This window comes from Diadema setosum, chromosome 13, assembly GCF_964275005.1.
Source record: "Diadema setosum chromosome 13, eeDiaSeto1, whole genome shotgun sequence".
Lineage (NCBI taxonomy): Eukaryota > Metazoa > Echinodermata > Echinoidea > Diadematoida > Diadematidae > Diadema > Diadema setosum.
Genome location: NC_092697.1, coordinates 33,958,382 through 33,972,340, shown reverse-complemented (window position 1 = coordinate 33,972,340; position 13,959 = coordinate 33,958,382). Strand labels below are relative to the sequence as shown.

Here is a 13,959-nt window from a genome sequence, read left to right as displayed (position 1 = left end):
ATAAAAACAATGGAAGTATGTTGTATAACTATTGACCTTACTTAGGGCAGATGAATCAAATAATCCTTGATAAATAACTAATTCACCACTTTCATAGTACTACTTGTCTCAATATATCCTATTGAAATTCGACTCAAAAGGTCGCCAGTGATAACATTTAACACTTCAGCGAGGACTCGTTCGACTATTTTTCATGTCTACACTGCTATGTGTGAAGTAAATGCCTGTCTTCCATGACTCTGGGAGTGACAATCGCTCGGGAGAAAGATTCACATTGCGTTGACGTAGGTTTTCACATAATCACTGTAGGCCTCCACAACGTCAAAGCAGAGTTCGTAACGTTCCTGAAATTGGGCAAGGAAAACATGTAGGGACAGTTTTTTATGTCGGGCGGATAACGGCAGTACTATAGATGTGAATGACACACACCAAGCAAACTGCATGGAACTTTTCACTTGCAGACACACTAAAGTAACTTCGTCAATTGTGGAAGTAACATGTGTCATTATAACAGATATTGGTTATTACCATCATGCTTCCACAAAAGCCACTGATGATGGAAGGGTTATAAGCTTCACTACGTAAAACTGGTCTTACGCATACAACCATAATCCGATACATAATTATATTTTGTGGGCAATATGATAGCCGCTAAAATTCGAATTGCTTTCCATTGAAATGAGAAAGCCAGAAAGTATTGGGTATGCCAAAAAACAAACAGACAAATAATAAAACAAAATAAAACAAAAGTTTAAAATTATATCTAAATCAGACCGTGGACACATATCGTAAATGCTTTTCAATAGACAAAGTCAGATTTTCATCCATTTTCAGTTCACAGCAATACTCCTGAGATGCTGCCAGGCATAACTTAACACGAAAATGGGATATGGCTTTGCATTTGTGTTAAGTATTGTTCTTACATCATTAACAAAAACATTGTTTTGAACATTGCATTTAAATCAGTTTATAACGTTTTCCCCCACTATTACGTCCTGAATGAGGTATAAATATTACAGAAAAAATGATAATGCGACTGATAAATCTGCACTGAAGAAAATGTTCTCTTTGAAAAAAAATAAGGTGGATATTATGTATAGTTTTTGTTGAATTATGAGATCACCATTGCCATCAAAATCATACGCAAAAGAAGAAAACTTTGATATATTGGTGAATTTTACATTAAGAAAATATAATGACGTAAGGTGCAATGGGTCATGGATCACGTAACAGACGGTCTGCCCAGAAGAGTTCAGATTTACGTCGAAGGCATACAATCTCCTTCACGACCTCTCTCCATTACCCGGAAATACAATCATATCAACTATGACTCTTTTACCAAACTATCCACGATGCCCGGTCTTGTCTTGCGAAGACGTTTTACTGCGCTGAAAACATCTACCGTTTTGTTCTGCTTCACTTCGTTGATCGTTGCCATGGCAGCCAGGAATGTGCCTGACTTTCCGAACCCGTCTCTTAAGATCGAATTGAAATGAAAAGTTAAAAGATATAACTAGACATGAACCTTAGCTTAGTGTGAGCAATATTCTAGAACACGTCATCACTCTCATTGTTTCCACGACATTAAGCAGGGCCGCAAACCATTGGGATGTGGCGGGGGGGGGGGTATATTCAGAAAGGTTCAGTCCTACAATTCTTTCCGTCTAAGCAGGGTTGGGTAGATGGGTGGGTGAGGAAAATCGTTCCGCGGCCACTGTCCAAGACATTGGGCCGAAGCAATTGCTTGAAGCAAAAGCAAAAGCTCGTCTAGCAAAAGGTCTAGCTCAAGCAATTTCTTAAATCCATATGCATAACCTTTTGCTTGTGCTTATACCTTTTTGCTTGTGCCGCACAAGCAATTGCTTGCGTTTTCAACAAAAGGGACGTCACGCCTGTGCGAACACAAGAACAAAGGCGGGTGTGACAGCATGTACTTTAAAGGACGTGTGTGTGCGGAAACATTTCCTGACATAGCAGAAGACCTATGAAATGACACTCATAAATGCACACACAGACCCACACACACATCTCCATACACACACACGTACTGGCTGATTCCCATCACTGCTTATTTATAGCCCGGATCTGCCAGATCGCATGTGGAGAGAGGTCTCCTTGCTCTCCACCGAAGTCAGACATCCTATCTTTTTTTTCATTACATTTTGCGTGCTAACCACTGGACATTCCCGTTGTTGAAACAAAAACGTTTCTTACACTACTTAGAAGTAATTTCTTATAGATTTACACCACTCCCGCACAAGTGTGGTCTTTCTTTTTGAATATGAAAATGAAAAGGGAACGTCCCAGTTAAGCAAAAGCTCAAGCTCATTTTACAGAGCTTGGAAAATCGTAAGCAATTGGTAGCAAGAACGAGCAAAAGGTATGTTTTATGCATACGTTTTTCGAAATGCTGGTCTCTAAGCAATTGCTCGCGGGCAGCAAGCAATTGCTTGTGCTTGCTAGCGAGAGCTTCTGCTCGCAAGCAATTGCTTGTTTTTAAGCATACGGATTCGAGTAAAAGGCTAGAACAAGCAATTGCTAGCGTTTATGCATCCGGCCCTATTGGTTTTGGATCCGTTTCATCATTAACTTGATCCTGATAGTATTTTGCTTTGCAGGAAAAAATAAAGCAAAATCAGAGAAGAAGATCATTGTAATTTCTCCAGTCTCTCCGCCGTTTCTCCTTTGCTCTTATCTACTGCTTTTAATTCCTGATCCTTTCTTGGGATGGTCTGTTTTGTCAATGAGTTCTCCCTATTTTCCTCCATTGCTTGATCAAAATGTGATGAATTTTTTCCAAGATATTTGTCAGATTTGCGTGGTGATTTTAACAGAAAGCCAAAAAGCCAAAAGTCAACTTCTGTTGTTTACAGATTAAGTCAGACAATGGCAGAGGGTCAAGTCAATGCTGCTCTCTGATTGGTCAATTCCCCGATGACGTCATTTGAGTGGATGTAGTACCTTTTGAAACCCAACTAAAATGGATGTATTATACTTTTTGAAACCGAACTGATTTTTAAATGTAAATTTAAACACTTTCTGCTTGGAAATTCAGCTTTTCGTTAGTATAGGTGTATAGAGGTCCTAAAAATGAGTATATCAAGACCAAAAAGTGGATTTTGATGGAAAATGGATGTAGTATCTTCTACAACTGAGCTCTTCATATACACTGAAGAGGACATGCAGAGACGTATTTACTTTACTTTATACCCAGATAAGATCTAATGTTTGCCTGCTGACAAAAATGAAAGGTTGTGATTTTTTGTGTACAAACGGAATGGAGAGCTACCTACGTCACACAGAGTTACCAATTTGTCCTACTCTCTCTAAACGTCATCATAACTTTAGTCTAACTTTTTTCTGTCTGGTTTTTCCCGCCAAAATTCACCGATCTACTTTTCTGATTTTTCTACTCTTATATGCGACATGATATCAGGATGGAATTCCCCTACAATGTTTTCATTTCTCCCTGTGAGATTTGTGCATCTGCGCTTTTGAAATGTTAATTACCTATCATAGACACTTACTTCAATAATTGAAATTCTGTGTTTCCTGATTTGAAAACTGGATGAATCGTACCACAAACAATTGCGATAGACGGCACCTACATGCATACGATCAGTAGAGGTCGCTCTTCATCATTCTCTTCCTGTATGTGAAGGATGAGCCAACAAAAGTTGCTCTTTGATTTCGGCACACTCTGGTTTTTCGGCCAGCCGTGAAAATGATATTGCGTGAGCCTGCGTGCTTCCTGACAAATAAATAAAATAACAATCAAAATAAAGGATAACCGCAAGAAGTTTATAGGTGGAAAGATCGACAGTCAAAAAAAGTTTACCTACATTAGTTATGTTAAAAATTCAGTGAAGACTTACTTCAGTAAGTTTATATTTCAGTAAGTTTTATTTCTCCACTTGTACATACCAGAAAATAAGTATAACAATATCAAACATAATTCATGAAAATACAAACAAGATTTCACATAACAAGTATATTACCATGTAAAATAATAAATGAATTCCATTACACATCTTTAAAATGTACTTGTGGGGGAGACCATTATCAGTAAACAAATCACTTGATTTGGATAACGGCCTTGTAACGTTTTTTGTTTTGTTTTGTTTTTTTTAAGCTAAAGGAACGGAACATACACACGTAGAACAAATAACATAAATTCTTAAAGTATATTAAATGTCATTTTGACCAAAAAGGACAACACAAGGTGGATTTTATAAAGACGAAAAAAAAAACCAAACAAACAAACGAGAATAAAGGACCCGAATAGGAAGAGTAGAGAGAAGAGAGAAGAGAAGAGAAAAGAAGAAAAGCGATGAGATACAGTGTTCAGGAGTTGAGAGGTGACAAAAGCGTTATTCTAATTCGAGTGGCACATTGCGAGAAGAACGCTTTTATAGGATGATTTAAAACATTGTAAAGAAGAACTGCGTTTAAGGTCATCATTCAATGAGTTCCATGCATCTGGACCATGATGGCTTATGGAATTTTGAGCTGTAATAAGTTTAGAATTTTCCAAATGATAATCTGTATATGACGGGTAGGATATGAATGAATTCAAACTAATACTAACTAACTTCGAACTGCACGACCGTACGTATTCTTAATGACTTTTCTTTTGGTCCCCGAAAGCGACCTAAGGATTTCCAAGTGGTCGATTATGTAAGAGAAGAAACATTGTGTCTGTTAACAGACATGGACATAATGTTAACTCTAGACCAGTTAACATGAACATTTGCAAGGTTGGTGAGGGCCATTCTCAAACATGTATAAGTAAATCCATCATCAGATAGAACAATATTAAATGATTTCAGTAATGCATCACTTTCAATATTCTTTTATCTAAGGCTGAACACATCCATCATTATTTTTTAATTAGTTTCTTCATTTTGAGCCGCTTCAATCGAAAAATGTCTCAACTTTGTAAAAATTGGATTAACTTGTTTTGCTACGAACTGTCCATAAAACATGTATACAGCATCCCCGTCTTCCTGGAAGACGGTAGTTACCTTCTCCCTCGTGGACGTAATGTTAAGAACCCTTTTGGTGACGAAGTCCACATCTTGGTATTCTTCAAATAATTCAACCGTGAACGATCCGCACTTTTTCTTCCCTTGCGTTGGCCAGAACTGTACACACGTCTTAAAAGAATAGAGGTGAGAGTATAGATTATCGGTAAGGGAGATTGGAAAGAGAAAGCGGTGGTGTTTTCGAACAATAAGAGCAGTAAGGATACAATTATCATAAACAATATGAGTAGTGTTTTATTCTCCCACAGAGAGAAGTATTTACAGAAAGAGTTATTGTCGTTGCCTGTTTAAAACCTTTAAGACATGTTTTGGTAACAGACTTAGTCGCCCTACCTTGGATGCTTGAACAAGAAGCAATGGAATTGATTCTTTGAAACTTTATCTGATGGATATCGAACATTTTAACGTTAGGAGCTATTCTAAAATGATAAAAAGACAAATACTTCCAATTTTCAATACCTTGTCCATTTCGTCCAAGTACACAACAGCTTGACATCCGTAGTCCCACACGAGACGTAAAATGTCAGTAACAGTTGACGACAGAGGCCACTGCGTACTGATGTAGGCGTTCTTCTTACCTTCAGACTATCGAATGAAACGTTATTTTCAATAAAAGAGCTATATTGATGAACGGAGGTTTGTAAGCATAAGACAAACTAAAAGTGAAGTGAAGAGAGAGGGTTACGGAATTGATCGTCACACAAAAATGATATTTTGAGTATCATTTAATTTTAAAAGCTACACAAGTAAAGATTTAAGAGTAACATTATTACGATTGTGATCTCCCCCCCCCTACTTTTTCAGAATACAGAATTCATGTGGACGACCATTCCATAAATTCAAAGGCTTTGTACATTAACATGCAAAAAACAAAACGAAAATAAGTACATTTTTGGTGATTCAATTTTACCAGGGTGTAAACTATCTATATCTATTAGTGTTTATTTTCTTCATTGTTCATACAGTTTTGTTTTCAGTCTGATGACATGTCCTTCAAGGAAAAAAAAAAACACATAATAGATATACGTAAATTATAATCATCGTAAATTAGGGGTAAGGAGGGTCTTTTCTATCAGTATGGAAACACGTAAACTTCCGTCTTTCAGTGGGGCTCCAACAATTTCAGGGTTTATTCTATAACGAACGTACATTGAAGACCGATGCATTGATGTAGTCATTTGCGCCTGCGTAGTCGCCTTCCATTGTGAGGCGAGGTCGTGACCTGTCAGCTGGGTGAGTGAAAGAGAGAAAACAGACGAATGCCTTGGGCCACGACATTTAAAAAAAATATCAAGTGGAAGATACATTACAGTATATTGGTTAGACGACAAGGATATAATGGTGTAGGTGACTTTAAGCCTTAAAGCATTACTTTTCCTCTGACAACATTGCCAAACTTTATGGATGTCAATACAGAAGCTGATGCTAGTGTTTGGTTTTCCATCCTTATATTAACATTGATGGTATCAGCGTTATTCCCAATGGTGTTCCTTTCATTATCAATATTTCCTGTGTTTCCTAGCACCGACTTTGTAGACAGCATTAGAACTGATGTGACAAATAACGTTAGCAACTAGGGTTAATAATCTAAGGATTAATACTTCAAAGTACCATGCAATTATGAAAGAGGATACGATTTGAAAGACAAAATCGTAGCGTTTTATCCGCCAAATGTGCAGACAAGGTCCAAATATTTTTCAACCCTTTGTTCAACCCTGTTCAAGACTTTCTGACAGTTTAAAGTGCAGTTCCACTCAATTTTGATAAGTAGAATAAAATTAGACGGTAAGAGTAGAAGAAATTTGACAGAATTTAGACTTTAATTCGAAATCAAAACTTAAATACAGAAGTACTGCAATGTGTTTCCACCGAAGGATAACATTGGTTAAAATATGTATATATATATATATATATATATATATATATATATATAAATGATGACTATACGATGTTGATGGTGTCAACAACTCAACTCATAAACACAACCGTGATTTCTTTTTTCCGCAATGAAGAAAAAAAAAACTCTCTTAATATTAAAGTTGATAAATATGTTAACAGTTTCCCGATTTAAAACCACTATTTCTATGCATTTCAACGCAAATAAGATGAAGCACAGGATGTATTATGCAAAGAAATTATGTTTCATTTGTGACCCTGCATCACAAAACCAACAGAAAGTCGCCAGACATAGATTTTTAGTTAAGGGCAGATTCTGAAGTAGTAGACTCTAAACTATAAATGGTGTATAACTCAATTCGAATGGACTCCCTTAACCTACCTATATACTAGAAAGAAAGCACACACTCTAGAAAAGTGTGAAATTTTGAAAAAAAGGCTCTGAATTACAGGGTCTATTCAAATGCTTTAATAATCTTTACCAAGCTGTGCTTAGCTGTGCGATGAAAGGGACACAACAGGATGTAAACCATCGGAGCAACAACAATGAAGGGATTATCAAATCAATCTGAAATTGAGCACGTTCTATTAACACATTCTATTCATGGTTGATGCTAACTTTCAAAGGAGTGAACAATATCATTTCAAAAGTTATTAGACTTGAAAGCAAAGAGTGTGCAAAGGATTACAAAATATGAAAAGGGGCCCCTAAACACAAACCTGATTATTCTACTCCCCCCCCCAAAAAAAAAAAGGTTGCAAAAAAACCCCACTGAAAACACACTTTCCCATTCATGTTATGCTCCTAGACTTAAGAATATTGTTGAAGAAAGATAGCTCTTTCAGAAAATATGAAAAACTCAAGATTGACTCTGTTGACCCATTCTACCTTTCTTTGAGTCCTCACGTAAATAAGGGGGTGCGACTTTTTGCTGGTTTTGTGGTGCACGGTCAGATTTTGATTGTTTGTCAAAAAGGTACACCTAGAGAATGCTTGCAGTCTTCTTTGACTCTGGCGTCTTCACCTTTAAATAGCCTGTTCGAATGTTTAGCAATTGATCCTACCTCTTTGTGAAACATTAAACCCTGCAACTTTATTTGTGATTTTTATTTGAATTTTCCCGCAGTCTCAATTTATCGTCTGTTTATTATGACTCTTTCGCCTTCATCTCCAATAGAGAATATCAACACTATAAAAAACAAAAAATATATATATGTTGATAAGCCTGTATAATAGTTAAAATGCTGACGTGAAACAACCAACAGTGTATTGCCGAGTACAATACAAGTACACAAACCTGGCACCCTGTCTGGAAAACGGTTCTTTTTCACGTTCTCTGGTCTCAGTGCAGAATGAGTCGTCAGATTAGCTCCACCTGGTGTGATGTAATCCAGCAACTGTTTCCAAAGATGACAGTCGTTATCAACTTAGAAGTCGATGGATGCTTGACAGTGCATACATCATAATTATAGTTGTAATATAAATATGGCACTCGATATGTAATACACCCATGGTTTTCTAAAGAATCTCGCAAAACCCCAAAGACACTTATGTATTGTTACAGGGCCTAATTGTATCCCCCGAACAGAGTTCGCAGGATACTATCGATTCGGCCTCGTCGCGCCGCGTCCGCAGCCGCCGCAGCCGCAGAGATTTCTTTGTGAGCGCTCTACCAGCTGCGTTTCTTCTCCAATCATGTTTGAATTTGGCATGAAGGTGTATTATGGTTAGACAAAGACGCCTATTGGTTTTTGGTGATGGCGCCCTCGCTTGTTTCGTCTTTATACATGAAAAGGTAAATTCAATAGGGTCTGCTTGTGAACGCTCTACTGGCTGCAGTTCTTCTTCGATCATCTTCAAATTTGGCATGAAGGTGTATTATGATAAGACGAAGACGCTTATTGTTTTTGGTGATGGCGCCCTCGCTTGTTCCGTCTTTATACATGAAAAGGTAAATTCCATAGGGTCTGCTTGTGAGCGCTCTACTGGCTGCAGTTCTTCGATCATCTTCAAATTTAGCATGAAGGTGTATTATGGTATTAAAGACTATTGTTTTTGGTGATGGCGCCCTCGCTTGTTCCGTCTTTACACATGAAAAGGTAAATTTTAAAGGGTCTGCTTGTGTGTGTGACGCTGGCCTTGTTTCTTGACCAATCTTTTCTTGCAAATTTGGTATGTAAATACATCATAGTCAAATCTATACATCTATACCTATTGATGATACTGCCCTCACTGTTCCACCTTTTACAGGGTCAAAGGTCACCTTGATCATGTCAACATTTGCAAAAGTTCTTATTTATGCAATAACTTGATTGTTATTGAACAAATTTTATTCTGACTTGCTAGGGAGGAGTATGGGTGATCATTCTACATGAAGGACACAACAGTTTGTGGTGACGGCGCCCTCAGTGTTCCGACTTTGGATGCCAATGCACATTTCTTGTGTGTGCTCTATCAGCCACATTTCTTATAAGATTTTCTTCAAATTTGGCAAAAAGGTGCATTATAGTGAAATAAAGATGCCCATATTGTTTTCGGTGGTGGCGCCCTAGCTTGTTCCGTCTTTATACATGAAAAGGTAAATTTTACAGGGTGTGCTTGTGTGTGCGACGCTGCCTTGTTTCTTGACCGATTTTTTTTTTTTTTTTTTCAAATTTGGTATGTAGATGTATCATAGTCAAATCTATACACCTACACCTATTTGGATTTTATTGTATCCTGCAACAGTTGCCATATCATACAAAATTCTGGCCTAAAAAGTAATCCAGATGGAATATGGGAGACGGGTTCGGGGGATACATGTGCTCGATTGCGAGTGCTCTAATTTCTTTCGTGGCGTAACAAAGGTTGATCAAGTTGTATGGAATGGTATTGAAGACAACGACAAAATATTGGAAATGTACTTTAATTTCCATAAGAATACATGCATTCCAGATTAAAAAACAAAATAAAACCTTCGCCGAGAATAAGTTCCAGTGTATAAGTTGCAGAGTCTTGGACAACGAAATTGTTAGCCGTAGGCCCTATATAGTTATCCTACCTTATACCTTGTTACAGTATAATGGATGCTGATATCGGCCCTTCAATCAATGAGTTCCAAGTTCAAACTGATTTGAAAACGCTTACTTCAAATTCCAAATGGGCACGATGATTTGTTCTTATAGAGACATGAACGCAGTGTAGTTCTTTTTAAATTCAGCGGAATGGCCACATTGTAATGGACGAATTATGCGTCTCTCTCACTAACCTCAAACTGCTTCGCCATCTCCGTTTTGCCAGTGGTAGGATCGATTGCCCGCCATTTCGACCTGACCATCGCGATATCGGTCACATGACAAGTCACAACTGGACAAACTGACCACTGCAGCAGAGTCTCGTAGATAAGCTCGTATTGAGACTGTCGAATAAACAAAGTGATACGTAAGGAATAAAAAAAAAATGAACAAGCGAAAAGTCTGATTTTTACTTGTGGTCCTTGGAGTCTTGAAACCTCATCGATTAGAGTCTACATTGCACTGAAACAGTGTTATTATGCTCAATGTAAGATTCATGATGGCATCATCAAAACCGATAGAACTGTGACAAAGATAGAAATTTAGTGCACAGATGCACCTCTAATAATGTCTAATAATAAGGTCTTATTTGTCCAGGTCATCCTCTTCAGTGTTGCCACTGCTCAACCAGAGGGCTCTGCCATTGCAAATACCCTAGATCGAGCGTTGCCAAGTATCCATTTACACACCTTGGTCGATAGGGGCATGGCAGGTAAAAGCATCCAAGGACGTATTAAAGCACTGGGTGGGAATCGAACTCCGATTGGGAGTCGGGAGTATAAAGGGAGTTGGAAGTTGGGAATCTTATCCACTATGCCACAGCCCCCTCCCCCCCCCCCCCGTTCTATTTAAAGATTACTTTATACATGCTCTCATTTTAATTCAACAAGATTTATTCAACAAGATGCTTGTAAGTGCAGAGAAGACTCAAACATACATATGTACTCCCATGCGAGGATTAAAAAACAACAACAACAATGAGGTAATAATGGTCGCAATTTCTGCATCGCGGTCTGCATTCCGTGATAATTACCTGGACCTGAACCATGAAGGAACGCCGCTTCCTCATGTTGTTCACAAAGTTGAATATGTCAACCTTTTTCTCGTGTTCGATCATGGACATCATTGAGTCAATGGTGAGGAATGTACCTGTGCGACCGGCTCCACCACTGCAAGAAAAAAAAAAAAGGGTTATATAGACTACACTTTCATCTGCCAGAAACAATTAGCAGGACAGAAAGCCTGTTTTACTGAATTCAACTGAAATAACTTGTGTGATGGAATATTGGCACACATGGTATGAAATAATTGTGCCAAAACCGCTTATAAGGCGCCCTCCATGACATTGCTCACTACATCTCTGTGTCTCATTATGTGGTTTTTATAGTTGACATTCTGCTTACGCGCAGAATTACATAGAACCGGCTTGATACTGTGTTTACACTTAACGAATCCGCCACGAAGTCACCGGAGACATGTTTTCGCGTGGTCGGTCCGTCCGTTCCTAATCGATTTGTTTTGCAGCATAACTGAAAAACCGTTCGAGGTATTCGAATGAAACTTGACATAATGAATGCATGAGTGGAAGATATAGTGCCCATCAGCTTTTGGTTGCACACGCTGAAGTTCAAAGGGCAAAGGTCAAGGTCCAGTTCTTAAATTTCAGTATTTTCCAATGATTTATCTCTGCAATACCACAGGGTATTTTTCGAGAAGCATAGTGTACACTTGTCTTACCAGGTAATTATTCTCTACAGAGTTATATTTTGGGGCATGAGCTCAAAGTTCAAAGGTCAAAGGTCGAGTTAAAATGCTAAAATTTTACGTCTCTCTTTTTCCATATCTTGGAAATGGCTCGTGCCATCTTCATGAACTTAGTACATAATAAATATGCATGTTTCGCCTGACTATTATTCTCTGATTGATCTACGGTGGCACTAAGGCATGGGTTTGATGCATTACACTGTCATGTTGAAATCTGTGCATTTTCATCTGCATTTTCATCTCATTCGCATAACAAAAGAAGTGCAAAGATATTAATTTCAAAGGCTTTACAGACTTTATCCCAATTTGGACATTAATAATCAATTATTGATCACAAGCCATTTGTTTGTGATACCATAATTTAGTACACGTGACTTTACCATGTTCCCAGCGAGAATTCTTACATTTCAGCCACATATCTGGAAATCACAATGTTTCAATTGTTATGCCAATGAAGTCATATCCAAATTCACTTTAATTGGTAGTTGCCAACCAAATACACCAAAGTCACACCGACGTACGAGCATTCCACAATTCCCATAATCAGAAAAAACACACACACACACTTTAAAGGGGGATACTAAAGAAATAGAATTATATATGAAGTGAAAGAGTGGGACACATAGAACAATTTGTCGTTTACATCGTTCAAAATGGCCTTTTTGAAGTGGAGTTAGAGGATTTTGAAAATTTACACCTGTCACCCCCCTGAAATCTAGGTCACAGCGTAAATTTCGAGGCTTTGCCGATGACGTCATGGGATGAACGGAATCGCGCAAGGTCTCGAGCGCCGCAGGCCCCCGCGCGCATAATGCATGCATTGTAGAATACAAGTTGTTGTAGATATAGTATTTGCATACAAAGTTTGTTTTTCGATAATGCACGACATCGTACGTTAAGGCCATGCAGTGATGATCAGGATGATTTCTTGGTGGAATTTGAATGTGGGAGCGATGATGAACTGAGTGATACAGTACACACTAGTGATGATAACGATGATGAAACTAGTGATGATGACCCTGGTGAAGTTGGAGAGATAGATGTTGCTGACGAGCCGCACGGCGGGGCGCAGGAGGGAGACGCTACGGGCGAGCTAGTGGGGAGGCCCAGGGCGGTCCGGTTGAAGCGGACGGACTTAGTGGAGATTGGCAGTACGAGCCCTTGCCACACATCAGGCCAGGGGACAATGTTGGTGACGCAGGACCAATGCCAGGTAGACTTCAAAATTTAGATGGGTAAGAGTTTTTCTTTTATTCTGAACTGAAAATGAACCGAGCTTAGTGCTGACTTGATCTCGTACTTCAGAGCAGTAGTAGGCCTAACTGAACACAGCCCAGTCGCTGTAAATAGCGCAGCGTCTGGGGCCCGTTGCATAAAACTCCAACCGGATTTTTTTCCGGTTGAAATCACAAAATTCCGGTTGGAAGCACCCAACCAGAGTTTTTATGCAACGGATTTTACATTCTTATGTTAGCAACCTTAAAAAATTCAGGTTGGGCAAATCCCAACCTGAATTTTTTAAGGTTGCTAAAAAAGTTTTATGCAACGGGACCCAGGTCGGGCTACGTATTATCAATCACATCACACTCGCTCCTAACTATACACAGCCCAGTCGCTGTACTAGGTACGTCGCGACAGGTATTCGCACAGCGTACTTACAGCGTCTGGTCGGGCTAACTCTCTCCGTACTCCCGTTCACAGCTCATCAGCATTCTATCTAGCAAGAGCTAGGTACTGCACGATCCATTCATTACTTCACCGAGTCCATCAAAGTTTTATCACTATCGATGAAAATCGCAGTGCTCTGTATCGTTTATTTTATCACCAGATAGGCCGGCCGGCCTAGTCAAGACTTCGACTTAGCCGATGCCCGCGCATTGATTGCGTGGTATCTAGCATTGCCATTATATTAGCGATCCACGTACGCCGAATGTTTCGCGAGTTTTTTTTTTTATTATTATTTTCGCCAATTTCGAGAACCTGGTGCTTTTTGCGAATTTAAAAACACGAGAAAATATTAACTCTCTTTCCGTATGTATTTCCACCTTCCGTGGTGTACTCCACAAGCATGAATTTAAGTACTCGCGAAATTATTGGCAAGTCCCGATTCGCGAAAAAAATTGACTCGCTATTATATGGCGTACACAGTTGTAGTACTACCGAGGAACTGCCGATATAATACATTGTACGTACCAAAGAG

The 13,959-nt window shown here is 38.8% G+C and overlaps 1 protein-coding gene across 1 annotated transcript in view; it reads right to left on the bottom strand.

Annotated features, from left to right (window-relative positions):
* Nucleotides 1-269: 269 nt before the first annotated feature.
* Nucleotides 270-13,959, bottom strand: part of LOC140236608 (uncharacterized) — a 197,920-nt gene continuing 184,230 nt past the window's right edge. The window contains 9 exon segments of the mRNA XM_072316531.1: nt 270-344; nt 1,340-1,475; nt 4,972-5,156; nt 5,505-5,630; nt 6,195-6,274; nt 8,240-8,339; nt 10,190-10,339; nt 11,029-11,164; nt 12,811-12,977. Coding sequence (XP_072172632.1) covers nt 270-344; nt 1,340-1,475; nt 4,972-5,156; nt 5,505-5,630; nt 6,195-6,274; nt 8,240-8,339; nt 10,190-10,339; nt 11,029-11,164; nt 12,811-12,977 — 1,155 coding nt within the window.